We start from the raw sequence: 24,100 nt of genomic DNA, 5'->3' as shown, positions 1-24,100 counted from the left end.
CCGGGGCTCTGGGAACGAGAAGTTGGACGACGATGCACGAACGGCATGGGGGGACCACTTCGAAAGGAAGCGCAGTTTTATCTGTTTTGAGAGTTTTCGAGAATGTCTACAAGTGATAGAGAGAAACGCAGGCATCGTAGTAGAAGTAGATCGCGTTCTCCGAGAAGAAGGCGAAGAAGTCGCTCCCGTTCTCGCTCTCCTCGACCTCGACGTAAGCATCGCGATGAACGGCCACCTTCGCCTGTCATCAGTTCACGATCAAAATCAACCTCAGAGAAGAAAAATATTCGTGAAAGTGAAGAGGATAAAAGAAGAAAGAAGTAAGTGTCGCGATTTGGCAACAACTTTGCATATAGTCCGTTGATTTGAGGGTCGTTCGCATTTGATCTTTTTGTCATGACAAATGCATGCCAAATGCAGAATGATAAGCTTACTTTTTGGAAGATGCAAGCAAAGATCCGGATAAAAGATGATCTTGTATCTCCGACAACTTTGATCTTTATGCTGAGATCTACCACAACTGTGATTTTTATGCTTGCATCTCCCACAAGTACTTGTACATTCATTTCTATTCAGAAATTCCATCAGTCTTCTTTTCATTGACTTATAATTTGCCACCATCAGGTCTGATCTTATTCTAGAAAGTGTCTCATAGCTTGGTTGCATTGCCGCCATGTAGGTGCCAAAACAACATAAAATTTGCTCACATAGTTTGCATAAAAGTGGAAGTTATGTTATGTGCAATCAACCTATAATAAAGGCCCATTTACACATTTAATGTTTTTGCACATTTTGATGCAACCTTTGTTTCACTCAACTTGCAGTTTTAAATAGGGTGTGTATACTAGCAGTGATATCAGCACAATCTGTCACTGCAACATAGCAGGAGTCGCGAACATGTTTTAAACTTGGTGCAAATTTCCAGGATTTGTCAGATCAGGAACATACGGTGATATTGCTTGTTTACATAATTATGCAATGTGAAGTTGCAGCTTTCCAGCTAAAAATTGCATTGAAGTGCAACAGAAACTGTCACACCAAAAATCGTACATTTATATATTTATGTAAATGAGGTTGGGCGAGGTACCCTAAAGGATGGTGGAGCTTAGCTCGGATGCGCATATGACGCAAGTGCTTAGGTATCCATGGCAACCCAGTGAGCGGCACCCACCACTGACACTGGCACACTAAACATAGAGATCAGTGGAAAATAGAAAAAGAAACAATACACACTTACAGAGCTGTCATTAAGAGGCGGGGGCCGGGGATTTCCCCCGGTTTCTAAGAACGTGGCCCCCAGCCATTTTCTTAGGAAAATAGAGGAAAAATAGAACCAAAAGAAATTCCTAGCTGTTTGATTCCCCGCCTACTTGTTGTTTTTATCCAGCAACTTGAAATCTTAGTGACAGCCCTGCACTTACCTGAGAGGAAGGGAGGGACTGGGAAGCACAAAGCAATGAAGGCTTTAGTTGTTGCAAACACTCAGAATTGCACAATGAATCTCAGGAACATGAGCCCTGTAAAGTCTTACCAGGCTGCCCCACAGTACATGTGAGCCATGGTTACTAATACAGAAACCAGGGGCTGGTACTTTTCCTAGTTTAATTTTGCCTAAAATATTATTACATTTAGCCACATTTAAGGATCTGTTTAAAAGTTACATTGCAAGGCCTGTTTTCATGGAAATTCAGCTCAAATTGACTTTGAGGTCAAGTTATATTATAGATTGAACAAGTTAGAACTGTTGGTGAAGTTGGTCTCTTTACATTATCTCAGCCACAGTCATTATCTCACTTAGCAACCTAAATTTCTTTGTATAGAAAGGAGAAAGAACTGTTGAAAGCGCTGGAAACACCTGAGGAGAAACGTGCCAGGAGGCTTGCCAAAAAGGTGACCTGTTCAAATAATTTTTGTGGACGATTGAACGAACCTGAGTGCAGTAACTGCTTTGTTATGAATATACCTGTTCATACATAGGCCACCATTTTGAGGGGGGCAAATGTGACACATACATCACAGTGTATACAAATGAATCAATTTGTGAATTTTTCAACCCCAGTAAATTCATTATGATGATAATTATTGTGAGACTTGTTGGGTCTAGTTGCAAAGTATTAAGTAAACATGATCAACTTTAAACTTTTCATTATAATTTAGAAAATATCCTATTTTAAAAAGGGCAACCAAAAAAATGTGGTACGTTGGAATATTGCCTTATCTTTGGGTTTGGAGGTTGCATTGAGGGGAGGGGGTGGTGGGGAACTTGCCATTTCATCTTCAGATTGCAAAACAAGTTCAGTATGTCTCAACCACCACACTAGTGCATCAAACACAAAGTAACAATTTTAGGAGATGGTATTTATAAATTAAACTCAGGGCTTGGAATCAGGATTTTATGGTACATTAAGTAATGATAATATATTATGATTATTATGAAATCAAAATTAAAAAACAGTTACCTGCCTGGACAGGATCCAAATGGATTTTTTAACAGAAACACTTTTAATTCACTCGTGGAAGCTTGTTCAATTGTAAAATCAATTTTGGATCCTTGCAGGAAGCAAAGGAAAAAAAGAAAAGGAAAGAAATGGGATGGGATGATGAATATCTGGTAAGATGCAATTTAGTTATAATGATTGTTTTTTGTTATTTTTGACAGTTTTTCATTTAGTCTTTGTGGACATCTTGTTTTGTTTTTGTTTTATTTTAATCTAATCCTTTTGTTTTCTGTTCTTAGGGATACACAAATACAGATAACCCATTTGGTGATGCCCATTTACTTGAAAATTTTGTTTGGCACAAGGTACATGTAACCTTTGATACCATGTCTGTATACAGTGCATATAGAGGGGTGATTAGCCACGATATAAGAATGTAGTTTTTCAAATGATAGCAAGGGTTCTCATTATTCTCATTAAGAAATAGATGGCTAGGATTTAGAAGTAGGCACCTTAGGAAATGAGTGTTTAATATACATAATTTTTAATATTCATGTTTTTAATATACATGTTTATTAAAATAAACATGACTTGCAAGCCTTTCCGCTGAAAAAGTAGGTGGCTCCAAATCGAAGTAGCCATTTTTATTTAACCAGCTGCCAACATTAATTTTTCACAATAACTCTGCATAGCTACTATCACCTTGTACTGCCTGATGTGGGATTAACCAACTGAGGTGGTTGCCTGGGATGTGGGGCCAGCCAGACCCAGGATTAAATACCTCCCCCATGACTGGCAAATACCTTCAACCTAGCCATGAGTCCCCATGTATTCCAGTCACCCATTATGTGATTGGATCAATGGCAGAAATATGGAAAGGGGCAGGAAGGGAACAATGCTGTGGTACCAAACAGCTAATTAAAAGAAAACTGCTAGTCAAGAAACACTCTATTCAATCACACTGAAATGCTAGTCAAAAGAGAACTAGAGTGCTCACTATTAATGCAATGTATTAATGACATCTCACCTGAGTGTGCACTCATTAGCAGGACAGCTTCAGGACTGCTTTGACAAAAAAGACTTCTGACAGGACAGGACAGCTAAGCTCTTGGTTGTTAACCTGGTTAAATAATTACATGTAGCTGTACAATAACTGGATAAAATACATACTTGAATCCATGAATTTTGTACTAGCAAAATAATTATTTGAAAAATCATACTTTCTGAACTACTGTACACTCGTGTAACTCTCACAACCTATAGAAAATGCAATTAATTGTTTCTCTGTAATGTTGTATTTCACAGAAAAGAGAAAAAGATGGTGAACAACACTTGAATGAAGAAGAAACAAGAAGTCGACAAAAATCAAGACAGCAAGAGGCAAAGGTAAGTTTTGATTCAATTTATACCTACTCCTGCATGTTATTTTTTCTCAGTTGTGGACTACTGCATTAAACAAGAGTCAGATTGTTTCCGGACAGTCAGAATGTCTCTGGACTCAATTTTGCTTGTTTATTAGACAAATATGCCATCTTTTCTACTTAATAAGCAAGTTTGACACATCAAGTTTGCTTAATATTAAACAAGAAAGACACTATTTTTTGCTTATTAAACAAAGAAGGCGCTCTTTTCGCTTATTAAACATGTAACTTTTGCTTATTAAACAAAACTGCACGCGTTTATTGCTTATTAATCAAAAAGTAACACGATTTGGCAGACACAAATATAATTTTCAGTCGCCATTACGGAAAAAATATCCAGAACAAAAGCAGCCCAACCAATAAAAAGATGTAATAATTATATCAAACGTAAGGAAGAATGTTTCATCTGGTTTCGAAACACAGAGAGTGCAAGTATGGAAATTGGATGAAATACTCTAACTTTCAAGTGTTTTTATAGCAAAAGTAACATAATAATAACATCACATTTCCAAACCTCCCTCATGGTATTGATTTCGTTTGTTTTCTCTTCATGGATTATTAATAAACTTGTTTGAGAAAGTGAAGATCAACATTGAGCAGTTACCTGTAGCAAGGACTGCATGTAGCAAAGCAGCTCATATTCAGTAGATAGGATGGTCAATTTCACTGATTAGTTTGAAAACAACTGACCAATCTTGAATCAAAAACTTGCCAAAACAATCTTTAAAGATCAGCTTAAAAATATCTCTAAATGCACTAGCCTTTGCAGAAATTCACATGCTTGTGTACTGTTATAGGTAAGCAAGTCAAATCGTTACTATTTCGAAAACAAAAGAAAAATGAAAAAATCTGGTTGTAAAAGCTGCGAACTAAAACAATATTTAAACTACAATATCTGCAACAAACTGCATACCTTTAGCACACCCAGATGCCCCTTTGATGGCAACCTTTAATATTACATGATTGTACACTTTGTCTTTGAATGTCATCCTTACCAGCTTAACGAATATTATATTAAAAGCATTGTAGTTATAATTATTGTGATGGTAATAATATGGGTTTGCTAGCACTGGTTAACCTTGCCCTAAATGTTTTTCTGTTCCTTTCCTATACTGCACTGAGTAGTTTTCTCCCTCCTGAAAGACCAAAACACAATGATACAGTACATCTCACACTTTTTTGATTCTTCTTCTTCTTTTGTACAGAGAGAACTGGAGAAGGTCAAGCAAAGAAGAGTTGTAAGTATGAATGCACTCAGTGTAAAATTGTTTAATTATTGGTTCTTGTGATTGCACCTGGAAGGTAAATGCATCCACAGGAAATAGATACCTAATGCAAAAGTTAAATACTAATTTTTGAACTGAGCTTTTATTTCTTCCTCCAAGCTCTCCCACCCATCTTCTCTAACTTCCTTACAGGTACCTCATCTCCCTTTTGCACTCTTGATCTCTCCTTCTCTTTCTCCTTCCTCCAGCCCCTTCCCTTAGTTCATTGCCCTCTGTTCTTTTCCCACCTTCCCTCCCCGCTCTTCTTTTTGTTTCTCATCGGTTCATAGATTTTTCCTTCCCTCCCTCGGACCATACGGCTGTGCTTCCCCGTTCTCCCTATCTTCTTCTATCTCTCACTTACCCTGAGCCCTTTTCCCTGTCTCACCCTCTCCTACCTTTCTTCACTTTCTCTCTCTCCTCTCCTCTCATCTCTCCCCTTTCCTGTCCATCCTTCACCCACCTCACTCCCTCTTTCAAACCTTCTTCCATCAACTCCCTCTCCTTGTTCCGTCTCTTTTTCCTTCCTTCGATTTTCTTCCTTTCCCACTTTCTCTCTCCAAACTTCCATTTTCCTTTCCTTTTCCTTGTTTTCTGTTCTCTGACTCATTTTCCATTTGCTTTAACTCTTGATTCCATCTAACCACTCTCAGCCTCTCCCTACTCCAGTCATCCCTCTATCCATCCTCTTTATCTCTCTCTCTCCCTCCTTTCCTTTGTCCTTCTCTTTCTCTTTCTTTTATCTTCCTATTCCTAACTCTTCTCAACTCTGCTGTCTATGTAAGCCGGAGACAAAACTAATGTGCTTCCTTTGGACGATGAGCATGAAAAAGTGACAGCTCACTAGTCTTCTGTGTTATCAGTATCAAATGAAGGAGAGCAGTTTGAAATTCTCTTTTCATTTTTCTGGAAGTAACCTTACATTGTACATGTACGTACCTCATTATTGTCCATCTACTTTTTTTATTTTGCATTTCCCGTACCTTATATGTGTACCTTCAAGAAGAGTGAAACCAGTTTAATTGAAGCATAGTTTTCACTTTAATATACCTTTCAATCTACAGGAAAGGGAACATGAAAAGCAAATGAGAGAAGATGAAAGGGTATGAAAAATATCACTCATTTAATTCTACAAAGACAGTTAAAATTGTCTTAAGTTTAATCTTCTATGTTAACGTTTCAACTTTTCAAGTTATTGTATGCATTATGTGTACATGAGGATATTAAGCAAAAAAAAAAGTTCACAACGGTTTGAACACTAGTTTTCAGTTTAATCAGACAGAATATCAATTGAAGGAGAGCTCTTTTCATTTTTGTGGAGGTAACCTTCAAAAAAAAAAAAAAAGACGACATTAACCAAGCAAAGATGTTGGTAAGGATGGGTGCTGGGGGGTTTGAATTTTTGTTTGTATGTTGCAATAATAGTGGTAGACAAGGAGTTTTTATCTTGACTTGTCTACTATGACACAAAAACATTAAGCATTGAGCATTGATGCAATTCAAGAAAAAAAACCTGGTTAATATGTTTTTCCTCTTCTCACATAGCTGCTTCGAAAATTAGTGATAGCCCTGTTTTGTATACATCCTGTTTTCTAGAGGCTTGCATGTATAACCAGACTTAGAAAAGTTTCTGGGAATGCAGATGATTGAAAACTACTTTTTACAGTGGCATGAATGTCTCATTGACCTTTAGGAAACTCTTCAAAGAGAAAAGGAAGCTAACTCATTCAAAGAATGGGAAGAACAAGAGGATAAGGTACAAGCACTACAACTGTAGGAATCATTAATTAATTAATTTTATTAATTCCAAAATTTTCATGTCAGTGCCTCTCACGAGACTCAACTCTTGTCCTCAAGACTCTTGAGAGATAGGAGTTGTCATGTCTCTTGAGACGAGAATTGCAATCATGTAAGGTGTGAATTTTTAGTAAAATTGATAGGATTGATTATTACTTTAATTTATAATTTTGTCTTTTGTTTCCTGTTTTTTTTTTATTTTTTTCAGTTCCACTTGGAGCAGGCAAAGTTACGATCCAAAATTCGTATTCAGGATGGCAGAGGTTTTTGTTATTTCCACTGTATTTATTAAAAAGTTTGCTAGTTTTATAACCAGAGGGCTCTTTCCTTGACAGTTTGTTTCTTATCTTCTTTCAGCTAAACCCATTGATCTACTTGCTCAATATGTTAGTTCAGATGATAATGACCTGGAAATTCAAATGCATGAACCATGTACAATCCTAGTGGTAAGTGGTGGCATTTTGTCACTAGTTTGTATTAAAACCCCCCAAAATTTCAATGAGAAATGTGAGAAGAGCTTGACAATGATCCATATTTGTTGAATGTTCTAATCTAAAAAAATATTAATTGATTGTCAATGATTCTTTCCTTAAAACTGATTGACTGAACAAGCACAGTTGGATGAAGAGTTTCACTGACTTACGGACGTACTCTACAGGCTGTATTGATTTATTCATTGTTTAATTGGCTGGCTGACTGTGCATGGAACTGATTGATTGATTGATTGATTGATTGATTGATTGACTTATTAATTATTAAATTGATTAATTGAATGATTGATTGACTGACTGACTGACTGATTGGTTGGTTGGTTGTTTGTTTGTTTGTTTGGTTGATTGATTGATTGATTGATTGATTGATTGATTGATTGATTAACTGATTAATTGTTTAATTGATAAGTTGAATAACTGATTGATTGACTGGCTGACTGACTGACTGACTGACTGAATGATTGATTGGTTGGTTGATTGATTGACTGACTAATTGTTTAATTTATTAGTTGCTTGATTGATTGACTGACTGTCTGACTGACTGACTGACTTATTGATTGGTTGGTTGATTGACTGACTGATTGTTTAATTGATTAGTTGATTGATTTATTGATTGACTTTTCTCAATTTTCTGAAACAGGGCCTTACAATAGATGACCTGGAAGATTTGCTTGTAGATATTAAAGTCTACATGGAATTAGAAGAGGGCAGAAATGCTGAATTCTGGAAGGTAGTTTAAGCCATTCTCAGAGTATACTGAATTTCAATATTGTTTGAAACACTCAGTTTGATGTACATCTTTATCTGGGAATGTGTTTACTGATAATTTACAAAATATATGATAGAAACTGTAAAAATTAATTCTAATAATATTATTATTGATGCAGATATTACATGTTTTTTTTTTTTCAATTTATGTTTGCTCAAAACATACCTTAGTTAAGAAGAAAAATCCCAGTAAAATGCACCAATTCCAGTACATGTAGCAATATTAATAATCATTATTAATAATTATCACATGATTGTTTGTAATAAGTACAATTTATTGTTGCTTACAGGATATGACAATAGTCTGTGAAGGTGAACTTCAAAAGTTAAAGAAGGAAGATCCAAGATTCAGTGGTAGGCTGAAATCCTTTTAATAATAATTCATTTTAAATTTTCATATTATAAGAATGCAAGAATGCTTATAGTCACAAGTTCGATCTATATGATTGTCATTTAGATTAATAGCTTTGTAACAAGGGGTTTAATATGATTGCAGACCAAATGGACCGGCGGGAGAGTATAAATACATCTGTGAACCAAGATATAGCAAGCATTTTGAGTGCCAAGACATACAGCCAACTGGTCGCCATGCAAAAACAGATTAATCAGAAAATTGCCAGTGGAGATGCTGTGGATATAGGTACATGTATATAATTAACAACTGATTTTGCTTGGTGGTGGTTGGGTTCATGTGACACTCAAGAGCTTCCACAATTAACTAATAACAATGGAAATCATTCCATGGTTCCCATGGCTGGAAAGTACTGGTAATGCGGCCACGAGCCCCCAGATAAAGGGGAACAGGCAAATGTCACGATCATAGTGGCAAAGGAGAGTCAATAGGAGAGGGAGATTTGGAGGGGGCAACAGAGTTTACAAGGCATTAAAGTCTCAAGCAAATGCTAAACCTGTGCCATGGGAGTTGACAGAACTCCAGCTGAATCTAAGACCAAGTATCTATCTTGGCATGTGTCAATTCTTGTAACCATGCAATTATGGGACAGCACTGGTGCTCTATTTCCAGAATAATCATTCCACTCCCAAAGGTATTCAAGCTCATGATACAATAAAATTCTAAAAGGTCATGAGTCCATGAGGTATCCAGAAATACACAGTACCATGGCATCTCTTAGTTTGGAGTATTTTTTTTTTTTGTCTACCGTATAATCATTTACTTAATATTTACAACTTACTGTACTTCGTAGGAAATGTCCAGTTGTAGTGGTTAAGTGAACTAGATGGTAAAATTAGCTTCACTTTACAATATCACTTTTTCAGGATACTGGGAAACATTACTACATCAGTTAAAGGGATACATGGCTAGAGCCAGACTGAGGGAATTTCACCAAGTTATGCTACGGAAAAAGTTAGATGAACTTAAGAAACAGGTGAGGATGATGAATACACTGTAATATGTTACCTGAACTCCTGTAAGTGCCATAAAAAATTGATAAATGAATCTGATACAGTGTTGGTTGTCTCATGTTTTTTCTGTCTGGTTTGCATAAAGTTCAAAAGGTGAAATCACTAGGCCACCATCCTAAAATTGATATGGTGGACAAAATCTAGCTCTCTTTTCCTTTCAAAACTCTTTGAAGTGGCCCCCATTTGCAGATTCAGAGTGCATTACATTCTTAGGTTCAACTCCTGATAGGAGCACTCGGATTTCCTTTTCTTCCAAGTATGCCTGTGTCACCAACTGATAGAGTATCCAATCATGCTTATCAGAAGGTCTTGGGTTCAACTCCTGATAGGAGCACTCCAATTTCTTTTTTTTTTTTCTGACTATGCCTGTGTCATGGACTGGGTAGAGTATCCAAACATACAAATTGGAAGGTCTTTTGTTTTGGAGAACCCGGATTTCCTTTTCCTGAGTATGCCTGGGTCAGTCACTGAATAATACATGTACATGTACATCATTCTTATTTATTCACCAGGCTCAACATATTCCATCACATTTATTCCATTGTGCATATGTCACACGTTGACATTCCAATCCTAGCAGTATGCAGGATGTTTGTCCTATGAATCTAGTTATCTGGTTTAATGGCCTTAGCTCCCATGAGTCTCCTGTAGCTCAGTGGTAGAGTATCCAAACATAGTAATCAGAAGGTCTTAGGTTCAACTCCTGATAGGAGCCCTCCGATTTCCTTTGTCTGGGTATCCCTGTGTCATTCACTGAATAACACATTCTCATTCTGACTGTTGTTCTTGTTGTCCAGAAATCAGAGATGGCTAGCCAATCAACAGAAGAAATTCCTTTGTCAGACTCGGAATCTGAATCAGAGCCAGAAGTCAGGGAGGAGAAATCAGAAGTGTCTGTCAAACAAGAAAATCAGTCTGGTGATGATGAAACCAAAGGGAATGAAGATGATGAAGAAAGCAAACCAGAAGAAAAATCTGACGAAGCAGGAGAGACCGAAGCAAGCGTTTATACAGAACAGGACCTTACAGAAGATGGTATTTGTAAAGATATATTTATTTACTAATAATTTACTACAGTATTAATTCTACAATTTGCTCACTCTCTCTACTCTCATTGGCTGAGAGCATGCACTAATTTATGCTGGCATGAAATAATGACTATATAATGTACATACATTAGCCTGTACATGCAATCAATGTTATTTATGGTTCCAAGAGACCTGTGTGATGTCATATCTACAGACAATCAGATTGATTTATGCATGCAGATGTGATGCCATGTTAGCATGCCAAGCTCTGTCTATTTTTTGGCCATTCCTTGATAAAGATCATTGGCCTATTATATAATATAATAATAATAATATTGTATTTATGGGAGTGACAAACAAGCTACAAGATTCATGACCCACAGGTGGACAAGTTTATAAATTACATTGTATTATTGAAGATCATTGCAAAGTTTAGCCTGTTACTGTCATTAGATTGGTTTTCATATTTTGAAAGTGAGAATGATCAAGGCTTCGGTTTGTGTTTTTTGAATAACACATACACTGTAAAGTGTCCTTAGGCTCCAGTGGATAGCACAAGCCTTGGCCTTGATCCATTAAGTATTAATCATAAATATTGATATTATGCTCTGTGGATTTTGGCTTTTATTTGGAGTATGTATGTAGTTATTGCTAAGCACATTGATAATGATCTCTGAGCATCAAAAGTATTAAATGGATGGGCCTGGTGCAGTTTAGCCTAACTTTTCATGATTGTCCTTTTATTGTTAGGTTATGCAGCATATGATGCTGGAAATTACAGTCCCAGACTGCTGAAGTTCAATGATGTTGAAGAGGTTAGAGATGTCTTACATTGTGTTTAGATTTGTCAGTTTTAGAAATTATTGAAAGGCCTGGCCATGGGGCATAGCTGCCATAGAGCTTTTTACACTGAAGGATCAGATTCCCCAGGTTTCTTGCACATGGCCTTCATTTCCTTCCCGAAATGTTACCTCACTGTTTTATTAGCTGCTCACACTTTGTATTCAAGATTTTAAAAATAGAAATTTCGCCCATAAGCATGGCTTTTTACTGCAATTAAAACAAATTTTCTTCTTAGGGTATGGTTGTTGATCCATCAGAAGATTGGGAACAGCTTGTGAGTACATCTTTATCTAGAGATATTTATTAATAGTAAAGTTATCTTGTTTAACCTGAATTTTATAACTGATCATGACCCAGATTGTTTGAAATCTTGTTAAATTTTTATGGAGCGTGAAGTTCATTCAATGAAACAGGTGTCTAAAAACTTTAGAATGACAGCCTAGGAGATGCACATATTTTTATGATGGAACAACTCAAAAAATGTGGACTGTTTTGTAGTCTTAGCATCACAGGCATTTTTATCTGCTTAGATCTAGATAATGATCAATGAACTTTTTTAATAGCTAGTACTATCTGGTAATTTATTAATATCTATATGTATTTGTAGGAAATGTTACGACATGAAGTGTTGAGTGGTGGAACAGCTACTGTGGTAGGTAGTCAGCTCTCGATTTTCAACTGTCATATTATAATAATTAGGTTTTTGAAAAAGAAATGGTAAACAAACTACATTTAATTTACTCTTATTTAGTGATGTGGAGGTGCATTTTTATTTTATTTAAAGACCTTTTGATGTTGAAATTAGCAACTGAAGACTCTTTGTGGGCAAAGAATTAATTTTCTGAAGATGGACTTTTTAGGGTGAAGACATTTTGGTAGGGACTGTTTCTGGGGTTGTGTGTGGAGAAGAATGAACTTGTTGAGGTTATATTCTGCATCATTTGGACTTTTTCTGGGTTTCATAATAAATTATTTTCAATTGGCTTTATTTGCACCTCCCGTCACAATAATCCTGAATTCCTGTCCCGTCCACCCCCCCCCCCCCTCTGTTACCAGGAGGTGTGGTGGGTACAAAAAACAAGTTTGAGAGGCCTCTAAATGAGTGACGTCTTAATGTCAAGAAAAGCGGGTGTTTCAGAGAATTTAAAAGGTTGGTACAAGTATGGTTCTTTTACTTGGCCACAAGTAGAGTTCAAGTCTTAATTTGAAATATTATTGTTCACCAATTTGCATTGAGTAGTGCTGGCTCTAAATAGTGTTGAGGCTGTTTTTGGTTTGTTTTTCCTAGGACAAGAGTGCAGCATCAGCGGGAATGGTTGCTAATGAGGCCAGTAAAGGCATGGGTCCTGATGAGGAATCATTTAATGTTCCTGTACCTACTACACAGAAGGTAACGTACTGACGTAGTTGTGTTTGTCTGAATAAAATTCCACTCATCTCATGATAGTGATGAGTTCTTAACAATGATGTATTGATATGCAAGTATTCCTTTGATTTCCTTGTTAGGTTTATCTCTGGGCAGACAAGTACAGACCGAGGAAACCAAGATTCTTCAACAGAGTGCATACTGTAAGTTTTACCATTTTTGAACTTTTAAAATTTTAAAATTACACATTTTGCCAAATTAAAATAAATATGCTTGTAGCTTGGTTTATCTTGGCATATGAAAACATGCCTACTGTCAAAAGTTGTTTGATTCTGTATGAGCACAAATTTAAAAAAAAATCAACTCAAACTGTTATAAAGTTTAGAACTAATCACAAATCCTTTTAGTTTAACAGGTTTGATATTGTTATAGTTATTTTTGCTTATTATTATGGTTTTCTTTCATTTTACAGGGATATGAGTGGAATAAATACAACCAAACTCATTACGACAGTGACAATCCTCCTCCAAAGATAGTACAGGGATACAAATTTAATGTAAGCTGGGTAACTAACTTTACTTAAGCCATACTTCTTTCACACTAAAATTTTGTTCAAAATCAGGGATGTCGCTTATCTAAAAAACCTCTAGAAAAATGTCTGCTAAGTTCCATGAACCACCTCTGTTGTGACAGATATGTCAAATCCACTTTTAGCAACACGATGATAAATTTAGAAATACATGTATTTAAGATAAACTACTGGGCCTACTGTTCAACATTTTAAAATTTTTGAAACATGTTTTGGATATAAAGTATCCATCACCAGTTTAAGGATGTTATACAAATCTTAATGTACATAATAAATATTATTATAAATTACATAGCAAACACAACTGCAATTTACTATTAATAATAATAGCAGCTAACTACAAGTACAGATGTGCAAACAAACAACTTAAACTATAGACTTTCTCAAAGTCCGTTTTTGTGGGAGTCCAGTCAGTCAGTCGCTCGTCAGTTACTCTTTTGGTGCATAAGAAGCTTAAGACAAATTAAGGCCAGTCTAAACTTTAACGTGAATTCAACGTTCGCTTGTACTTTAAATATTTATTATAACTTTTTGCAGAAGATCATCGATCTTTCAATCATTATTGTTATGTTGTCTTATCTCTTAGGTATAATGAAATGTATAATGCTAGCCTAATTTTTGAAACAATGGCTGATGAAAACTGAAGCACTCTTTGTGAAACAACACCAAAAGACAGTTTTTTTTTTAGCCCAAGAAGGTTCATAATGACATGAAATAGAGAAAAACAAAGAAGAGACAGGAAAAAGACTACTTAAAATAACCTTGTTTTTATAGTGGCAACTTTGGTAAATTATATTTTTACATTTAATATAATATAATTATTATTATAATTATTTTTAAATTAGCTATCACTTAGATTTTGGGTCCAATTTTCTTTTGTAGATATTTTATCCTGATCTAATCAACAAGAGTGAAGCACCAGAGTATTTTCTGGTATGTTAATACATGCAAATTATGTTGGGCACTCCTTAATATTTGTACTGAATACCACTAAGTCTGTTTCTCTGACAAAACTAAAATAATAATTATAATAATAAGGCGGTACACTACTTTCTCATAGGAGGAAAGCCCAGGAGACTCAAAAGACTTTGGCCTCCTTAGGTTCCACGCAGGACCACCTTATGAGGTATGTTGACAACAAGATTGTGTTCTTCCTTGGCATCTTGAATCCCTCTAGCTGTTTCCCTCCACAAAGTTCACCCACTTCATTCTTTTGGTTAATTTCTCTCTTTTCTTGTTCATCCAAAATTTCAGGATATTGCCTTCAAGATTGTCAACAGAGAGTGGGAATATTCTCATCGCCACGGTTTTCGCTGTCAATTTCAGAACAACATTTTCCAACTCTGGTTTCACTTTAAGCGGTATAGGTATCGGAGATAACAGTTGCAGCAACTGGCAACATTGTACTTTGTTTATACAAATTAAAGCAAGTTGTAGATAAGAATACTAGAGCTCCAGTCTCAAGAGAGACTGGTAGTTACCCTTTGTCAGTCATACTGCCACCCATTCAGTAACTTTAAAATGTTCCAATCAAAACATGATTATAATTTATTATTAATTCTTATAAAAAACTCATGTTTTGATTGGAATAATATAATTCCAATTTTGTTGAAGAGTTTTTCTGACATTTCATTCATACCTACAAGTTTATTCAGGATGTAGACAAAAAGTAAATAAAATGCGTCTTGAAAAGGAAACAGACTTGGTTAACCCTATAACATGCCCCCAAATAGAAATGAAGAAAAAAATATTGGACAGGTTTAATTTGCGAACATAGTGAAGCATGATGACAATAATTAACTACCTATTTACAATTTTGATTAAAGCCATAATGCGAAGAGTAAAAGTCAGAGTGTTATTTACATTTTAAGAAAAGAAAAGATTTCAATCTTGCTTTAAAAAGTTTAAAAGTTTCCGCCTCTACCACCTGCTGCGGTAGGTTATTCCATTCTTGAACAATGTGTAGAAAATAGAAAAAACGAGTATTTGTAAGAATTACACTTCGCACTTTTTATATACAGTTTCCACGCCCTCCCTAGGGGGTATGACAGAAATTTAAGTTTGCCCCTTTAGACAAGTATTTATACGGCCATTAGCCTTCTATTTTTTTGCAATTTCAATCTTGAAAAACATGGTTATAATCAAAGACCAGAGTTTAATGTGTATGTAATAAAATGGCATTTGTTGTACATTGGTGAGGGGGTGGGGTCCTAGAGTCTTATCTGCCTGAAAGGACAAATTAATTGATTATTTTGTTTTCAGAAAGTGAGTGTCCTGACACCCATTTGTTTAAAACCTTGTATTTGTGGGCTGGTGGTATAGGCAAATACAGACCTATTGGTGTGAAACAATACATGTATGTTAGGGCCATTTTAAGTATGACAATGATTTAATATTTCTGTTTGTGTACATGAAACAACTTTTAAAACAGCCTTACAAAACAAAATCCAACATCTCTAGACAACCCCTTTCATACAGTCTCTGTCGGTTATCATCATCATTATTACCATTAAAAAACCTCTCTGGGCCTCCATATTGCAATATTATTGATAACATTGCTCTCATCACACCAATGCTTTCAATACTATGTAGTTTGAACTCAGCGTATATCTTGTATATTTGTGCAAATTGTTGGAAATAAAACATGAACATCTGATAATTTGTGCAAACTAAGTTCTCTAAAAAAACAATCTGTTTTAAAAAAATTTTTATTGGTAAAGGTTTCAGACTTGAAGTAAAGATGCTTATAACAGAAATATTCAGTACAATCGCAGGTAACTCAAATGGTCAGGGTAGACCAGATTGTTTGAGTGACAAAATTCAAGTTTAGGGGAGTGTGGTTATATTCAGTAATTCAGGGAAGCAGGGTAAAGCTAATATTACTTGAATGTTTGCATTTGTGAGACATTCAGCTGCAGATAGTATACCTGCCAACTCTCACGCCTGCGGGTTGAAAACTTTGATCTCACCCCAGCTCATGCTTACGGACCAATTTCTCACGCCTGGTTGAAAAATGTGAGCTATGACAGCCTCAACTGACACACTTTCTAAAAATATGTTAACTCAAACCAATGCGTTAAGCAAGAAGTCCACGTGAAATGAGTAAATGACAATTCTTTTCCCGAAATCTCTGATTTTTGGAGGTCCATATGGAGCATAATCGTCTTCTTGAGAACTAATTCAGAATTATTAAATTCCAAACATCTTCAGAAATCTTCAGATATACATGTAGTTGTAATGTCTTTGAAAATCCTGGCACTCCCAGGTTAAAAATCCCACGCCTTTGAGTCAGAAAAATATGGCAGGTATTTATAAGATAGAGGGCATAATCTGACATCCATACATTCAAATAAATGACATGGACTTCATCATATAGACACGTATAAACCACCATGTCTTGTTGATTGATGATAAAACAAGGTTAAAATATTGTAACAACAAATATCTGGGGTGAGCCTGCAGGGAAGAGATTTCTAATCACCCCAACTTTAATTTTATTTCACCCTATTAACTGTCGTGTAAGTTACTTGAAGACTGCTTTCTTTAAAACACCACACAATTAGATAGTAGACCTTTTTTATTATAACTGGCGACCAATTTATTATAACTGTACCTACTAATACTAAAGTCCTTTTGTGTGTTTTATGACAAATAAATTATGCGAGAAAAGCAGATCTTAGCAAGGCCTATTGGAATCCAAAACGAAAACTGGGGGTAGCCACACATTTTTCAGAGATAATTAAGCAATAATATCTCTAAAAAGCGTATGGGATTTTTTACTAAATTGAAGCTTTGTTATCTCTGAAAATGCATGGTTACCTCCAATTTTATTTCCAGATGGCAAAAGCATTTGCTATGTTCTGCTTTCTCATAGTCTTAAACCGTGCAAAAATATTCCTGTATTAGCAGGCACCACCCATAGGAAACCCGAGTGTCTCGAGATGCGCAGAACGTATGCGCAGTAACAAAAGTAGGCACCGTCCTTAATTAGCCCTACTAACCTCATTTTACAGTAAAAATTATACTGAATTTTGTACATGCTAACAAGGCTGGTAAGGCTAATTTTCATGAAAACAATAGTGAGACTGAATTATTTATCGGCCACCATTTATGAAAAAGGCCTACGAGATAATTATTTATTGTTTCCAACGGAGACCAGAACATCTAGACTTGTAATAATAAGCAAACAAGTTTAATATGATATTCTTTTATACAAATTTACAGTGCCATTCTACATAGAAGCACCTTTAGTTAGCGGATTAGTCATTATTGCTGGCATTATTAGCTGAGACAATTCATTTCATCATTGATACATCATAGCAAGGCACTCTTTTGTTAAAGGATTAAATAGTTCACAATGTTTTCTCGAGGATTCTGTTTTCTCAAAAAGTGATAAGGGAATGTAAAAGAAATAAAAAAAATGGGGGGACAAACTAAGAGGAAACTATTTTAATCTGCAACGTCAGTGATAAGAGGCGTAATAAATTCGCTGTGTCTGATTCCAAGTGAAAATTTAGGCGGACTGGGTTTGTTTATTGACACTTTCTCAGGGCTGTGTGCTCCTGGACCAGGTTTCAGTGTAGGATCTGCAAATAAAAAAGAGCACCATGTGTTAAACAACTGTAAATTACAATCAGAATTCAAGAACAGGGCCTAAATATAATTTCTAAAGTCACTGCTCATGTATACCACAACATAGAACTTAAAAGCATGAAGAAGGTGTTAGGAAGGAGCCTGTCACAGAGATTCCACTAAATTTAGTACTCATGGTGCTAAAATCCCTGGGATTAGATTTTTTAGGTGACTTATTTTTGCAAGGGGGGGGGGGGGAAGAGGAGGGAGGGCTGGGGTTCTTATTATTATTGGAGGGAATTGTGTATTTCATTATTCAACAGTTTACTCCTGCTCCCTCTCAGGAAGGATGGGAGTTTTTTAATGGAAGGATTTGCACACCCAAGACTTGAAGGCTTAGATATGATTGGGAGGGGGGGGGGGGGGGGAGGGGCTAGCTTGTCACTCGCATCACTGATCACTCAAAAGATTCTTAGGGCAGGAGATGTCAGTAGTGGATTAATGAAACTTCACAATAAGGATGCATTTTGATCCAGGGGCACTTGGAATAGGGGCTTATAAGGGAGGCATTTTGAGAATCATCTTGATTGGGATTTAACACTCAATTGCATTCACTTTCAACACTAATTTACACAGAGTGTGCGACTATAAAGCTAGTTTTGCCTGAGCCCTTGTCAGTTGGCAGCCATATTATCATTATTCATGAACAAAGATTTCACGGAGGCATTCTTAGAGAAAGGAGCTTACTCAAAGGAGGCTATTGTTAAAATTTGAATCATTACTAATGGTACATACAATAGTGTACTGTTGACAACATGAGACATAAAGTGTTTTTGTCTGACTTCTTTTTTTTTTGTCAATTAACATGCGAGTAAATAAGTAAGCATGGCGTACCTCCAGGCATGTAGCTTCGTCCTTTTATAGAATATGCGGGTGGTTTCCTCTTATAGATACTTGGATCTGATGTCAAATAATTTCCAGGTCCTGGTGTCTTGCAAAGGTCCTCGGCAAATCCTCCAGTCTTTGCTCGACCAGTCATTGAGTAGGAAGCAGATGACCGTTTGTTTGCAACCAAGGGGCCGAGAAGGGATGGCAGGGTGTAGGAATTAGGAGAGGGGGTGGAGTCACCTAAAAGAGATAATTTAATTAGTTCCAGTCAATTTTGTAATTAATTTTCTTTCAATTGCCAATATTGATATACAAACTTGATGTACAAACAATTTATTGGAACATTGGCAGAAAAACTGAAATAAACTTGGTTTGTTTCTTGGGCTTTCTAGAAAACCCCCAGCAAATTATGAAACACTGTTGGTATCTTCCTAACTTAGGATGTTGGAACCTTAATAGTGTTTCTTTGCGCTCTCGCAGACACAACACAAAGTCTCATTCAAATAACCCAGCACTTGATTGAAAAAGTTAATATGCACTTACCATTCCCCCAATCCCTCCGATACTAAATACACCCAAATCTTCTACTGTATTAAGTTTTCAATTTACCATGTTGTCAAAAAAATACTTACGTTTTCTGTATCTAGTTCTCTGTGCCATGGAGTACACTGGGGCATGTCTCTCACCCTGTGGATGGACCTTCTCTGGGGAATATGCCCCTGGTGCCGGAGTCTTGAAGGTTTCTTTTGAAGAAGAAAGAATGTCATTGAGAATGGTACAAGTGATGCATTCATGTTGCTAAGAGGGGTTCAAACCCATTGTTGGTCTTTTCTGGTGGACCATTTAAATCCATTCAAACTTTTAACAATGTTAAACATTTGCTGAAGTTTGATTTCTAGCTGCTGTTTGGGAAATGAGTCAAACTTGACTCGAACAAACATGCAGCAGAAATTGAGCCTATAAACATTTGAAGATATATGTAAAACTTACTATATTTTGTTACCAAATTAGTTCACGTTTGCTGATTCACATTTTAGGAAAAATTGTCTATCTGTCGGCCATTCAGAACAGAATTGAAACAGATATTTAGCAATTATGGATAGAAACTGACAACACCTGCTCAAATTATACATTCAAAATGGGAAAATATTGTAATTAATTCCCAGTTCAACTTCGTCCTACTCATTCCCCAAACTCCCTGTGAAAGTTGATATTAATTATAATTTACTTGTTTATTTCCTCGTGGTTGCTAACCACTCGAACAATTTTTAAGATTGGCAATATACAACATTTGAAGCAACTCTTTTCTTCTTCAATAAATATATTTGCATAATTACATAACGCCTTAACAAATTAAACTTTATTATTAGGGGAAACATGAATTTGTTTTAAAATTAGCAGGTGACTTTATAACAATCATATTTTACCACAAAGGCTTTCTTTTAGAAAAGTGAAATTTCTTTCCGTACAAGCCGTTCAAATTAAAACAGTGCGTCGATAGAGGAGCACAACCCTTCAGTACTTATTTAAGCTTACGTTGATCTTTTTGTTGTCCCAAAATGGAGTAGGCGGGAGTTCCGTCTGTTCCAACTCTTGTTACACGGGAATCGATCTGATACTTTGGCCCAGGACTGCATTCGTTTTTAAAATCTGAAAACCAGGAATATAAGAAATTAATCGACATGCAAATTTTATTGGCATACATCGTCGGTGCTGAGGGAAAACCCTATAATTGAAGTTTAACTTACTTGAGGGTAGACGCTGTCCAAACGAGTATGCTGGCTTCATATGCTTTGAAAAGTCGTGTTTCAAAAAGCCCATGGTTGAAGGAAGGCCATATCTGCCAGGTCCGGGTCCTAAAAAAGAAAGAAGAGATCACATGAAATCCGATAAAAATCTCCTTAGCAATTCAGCTTTTAAACTGTAAACATAACACAAAATCTTGAATGCGCGCAGAACAAAGCATCGAGTTTGAGCAAAACTCTTATATGTTTCAAATAAAATGACCATATTCCCGACAAAGCGAACTACAGTTTTATCGATCACACTGTCGTTGGAAACCTTCGTGCTCTCAAGAGCACTTTTATTTCCATTAACGGCCTTAGCGAACAAGGCGACGAACAATCGAAATCAATTAACGTAGAAAGCACAAATGGTCCGGAAAAGACATTACGGCAGCTGTATGGACATTAACTGTTGGAACTAGTTTGCTTTGTGCGAAGAAAAGTAAAGAAATAGCATATTACACTTCCCTTCAATTGATTATCGAAAAGATGTCGTTTTGGGTATTATTTTTGATCGAAAATTCGCTGAAAGAGAGGCAAGCATACGCTCTGTCGACTTCGAACCTGTATTCGAAGGGAACGCAGCAATTAAAAGTCAACACTGCCCCTGTTTATAGCAGATCTGAACTCTAACTTGAAATTACCATCCCTTTGTGGAATCCACGAATTTCAGATGTTTGTGATTATTTTCATAACCACAAAATCCGCGTCTGTCTTCGAAAGGAATAAACTGTTCAAGTTGCTTTTGGCGTGGCTTCGAACATACATGTACGACTCGTTTCGTCTGTACAATTCAACACAGCCCTGGAAATTTTGAATTCCCTCGTGAAAGTTTGTCAACATCGAGGAAAGCTAATTTTAAATGTTCGTATCAGTTTGCGACGTCCATTAAAATCACACACGAAACTGACAGCCATCTTGTAATTTCCCCTGAACTGATGTGCCAGTTCGGCATCAACCAGCCGCTGTTTCTATTTGTAGCCGTCTTACCTCTTTCTTTTGCGGCAATTGTGGCCTTTGCCCCGTCTGCTTCGCCTTCCATATTGGTATTAAGCCAGTAACCAGAGAATATTCTTTGAGAAAGTTGCCAAAGTTTACTGTGATCTTGCCACTGCAAATTCCGATGCGATCTGCTTTCTTCTTCAGTCAACTATACTTCTAAAACGTCGCTAGGAACCGGGTTTCTGTGGCAACCATCTTCATGCCCATAGCAACATGTAAACAAATCACTAACTTCCGGTAAACGCTCCATTTCCGGTCAAGTTGGCAGCCCATTCTCCCGTTCATCGAAATGCTTTGCAAAACTTGTTACATTTTAGACAAAACAAAAACCTTTCAAAGATTTATAATGCAAAAAGTCAGCGTGTTTTTATTTGGAGTTTTTGGTTTCAGAAGTCGAAATTGTCATAATTTGCTAGGAGCCCGTGGCAAAATCAACATGTTTTAAATAATTTACGCGACTTGGCGCGACCACTTCGTTTCTTTTAAACTCCTCAAAATCATAATAACAACATCACGAAACAACACAGGCAGGGTCTTTTTTGAGGAAGTATACATTCTTCGATTTTCAAGGCATTGTTAATGTGAAATTTGGATCCACTTTGTTAGAAAGCAAGAAATAAGAGCGATTCTAAGCCAAACCAGTTTCGAACTCAGGTCACGTGATCTTCGTAGCTTGGATAATATCGCTGATGACTGAAAAAGGCCGTTAAATATTTATTCTTGCGGTTCATTTGCATTTGGTTGCGAAACAATAGTCATTCGGTATGGGTCATTAAGTCTTCAGTCAGCTGAAATGATACGGCTTTTCGGGCCACAACAACAGGCTCTTCGGGCGGGTAAAAAGGAACTGATACAAGAAAAAATTGTTAACTTGGTTCATCTAAACTTGGCTAAGGCTTCGGGCCACGTCAACGAATAGTCAAAAGGCAATGTGTATATCTTTTTGCTCGAATTTTAATACATGCAATAGATAACATAAGCGGAGATGCGTTTAAAACGATCAGTAGTTTACAATGTAATAGATCCCGTGGGCTTGAGTCACGAAATTTTCTACGCAACAAGTTTCGTATGGTACGGCGGTGCGGCGCGCATTTAATTGTACCAGGTTGAACGTCTGGTTGTGGTAGGCAGCTAACTACCTTTCAGGGGATACTTAAAGCAAGTATTTATTTTACTCCCCCAGTTTCTTTAGAAACCAACCATTTTTACAACTGCTGTAGCAGCACTGTGGGTGAGTCACTACGAAAGTTTCTGAAACACGAAGTTTCGAACTCGCCTTGAGTTTATTCTGAGCCAAACGGATTCGCGAATAAATGCAAATTGTCTACGGGAGATACCTGGCAAGTAGCCAGACCAATCTGCGACAACTTAGCTTGCGCTAAGTGGACTAAGTGGCAAAGTGATTTGCATGCGAACGAAGTTATGCTCATTCCTCGGAGTGGATACAGATTATCACAAGAGAAACAGAACCGATACACAACAAATTTATCGCCTCAGTCACCACGAATGCAATTCTTTATTTATTTTTATTTAAAAACTTCGCCAGAGGAGAAAAAACAACATAAAGAAACCCCTGACAGGAGAGAACTCACAGAACGATAAGTTCCAATAACGAGACTCCTTGGGCAAAAGGGAAACCAATGGAACGATAAAAAGACAATAACCACACTGTCATTTTTGACGCAAACTAAAGCGTATTTGTTGATATTGGTGCGGTTTTGAGGCTGCTAGATTTGCACTTTTCAGCCATGTTTACCTACAGCATTGAAGCTATTGTAACCGGGAAAAAGTCAATATTGACTTCGAGTCTAAGACTTTCATTGTCAGTTCATTTCTGCTTCCGTTTGTCAATCAACTTTATTTTTCATAAGAACAGGTGTTTTTTTTTTTTCCCTCAATCTTCACAAACGAAAGCTTCGGGGGCCTTGCGCAGCTACGACGGCGAAAACGGCAACGAGAAAGTCCAAAAAAAAAAAAAAAAACAAGAACCGTTTTCGTTGGCGTTTATCTGTCGTGGTTGCTTACCGATTCATTAGACTGCTCAGTTTGGCTCAATTTGACAAAGAAAATGAAAAGCGGCCCGATTTATAAAAAGCTGTGGCAGTGCTAGAGTTTTTCTTTTTTATCATACCGATTCGGCCGACAAATTGTTAAAGGTTAGTTCACAGCGGTGTTGCTTGTACCGACTTTTCGGCCCGATTAGAAGGTTCCATGGCATGGGCCAATTTACCGGCGTTACAATTTGTCGGCCGACTTCTTTCTCTGTTGGGGTAGCGCGGAGTGAAAATCGATTTTCGTCCGCTCACCCAGTTTCTTTGTGAAATTGTTCCAAAGCGTCCCGATATATCGGTTCATACAAACGTTAAGATAGTGTAAAACTGAGTCGTCGCAACAAGAAGGAAAGAGCATGAAAGTTCAGCCTG

General features: G+C 36.7%; 2 protein-coding genes and 1 long non-coding RNA gene across 4 annotated transcripts; 2 read left to right on the top strand and 1 right to left on the bottom strand.

The window, feature by feature from the left end:
* On the top strand, positions 1-15,119 carry LOC146459798 (splicing factor Cactin-like). 2 transcript variants are annotated; one of them, XM_085088863.1, is made up of 24 exons: positions 1-320; positions 1,821-1,890; positions 2,558-2,611; positions 2,738-2,803; positions 3,744-3,824; positions 5,065-5,097; positions 6,189-6,227; positions 6,818-6,880; positions 7,130-7,184; positions 7,279-7,367; positions 8,053-8,142; positions 8,471-8,534; positions 8,677-8,820; positions 9,459-9,568; positions 10,403-10,637; positions 11,384-11,448; positions 11,712-11,750; positions 12,084-12,128; positions 12,765-12,866; positions 12,983-13,045; positions 13,315-13,398; positions 14,314-14,364; positions 14,492-14,557; positions 14,686-14,951. In XM_085088863.1, exons 1-24 carry the CDS (start codon positions 103-105, stop codon positions 14,809-14,811), a joined length of 2,052 nt encoding a protein of 683 aa, XP_084944989.1. In that variant the 5' UTR covers positions 1-102; the 3' UTR covers positions 14,812-14,951. The 2 variants fall into 2 exon arrangements, with proteins under 2 accessions (XP_084944989.1, XP_084944988.1); XM_085088862.1 differs by having other exon boundaries at positions 2-320; positions 10,403-10,640; positions 14,686-15,119.
* A 24-nt stretch (positions 15,120-15,143) lies between these two features.
* Positions 15,144-15,472, top strand: LOC146459797 (uncharacterized). The gene is made up of 2 exons (XR_014857810.1): positions 15,144-15,277; positions 15,308-15,472. It is a non-coding gene; the product is annotated as an uncharacterized LOC146459797 (long non-coding RNA).
* Positions 15,473-17,601: 2,129 nt separating this feature from the next.
* Positions 17,602-21,840, bottom strand: LOC146459796 (ciliary microtubule associated protein 1A-like). Its single transcript, XM_085088866.1, has 6 exons — positions 21,666-21,840; positions 20,640-20,747; positions 20,428-20,541; positions 19,524-19,634; positions 18,898-19,131; positions 17,602-18,017 (listed from the first exon to the last, which is right to left on the bottom strand). Exons 1-6 carry the CDS (start codon positions 21,715-21,717, stop codon positions 17,881-17,883), a joined length of 756 nt encoding a protein of 251 aa, XP_084944992.1. The 5' UTR covers positions 21,718-21,840; the 3' UTR covers positions 17,602-17,880.
* Positions 21,841-24,100: the final 2,260 nt, after the last annotated feature.

This window comes from Pavona decussata, unplaced genomic scaffold (assembly GCF_977016875.1).
Source record: "Pavona decussata unplaced genomic scaffold, jaPavDecu1.1 SCAFFOLD_216, whole genome shotgun sequence".
Taxonomy (NCBI): domain Eukaryota; kingdom Metazoa; phylum Cnidaria; class Anthozoa; order Scleractinia; family Agariciidae; genus Pavona; species Pavona decussata.
The sequence above is the reverse complement of the archived record's forward strand: the minus strand, read 5'-3'. Positions and strand labels throughout refer to the sequence as shown.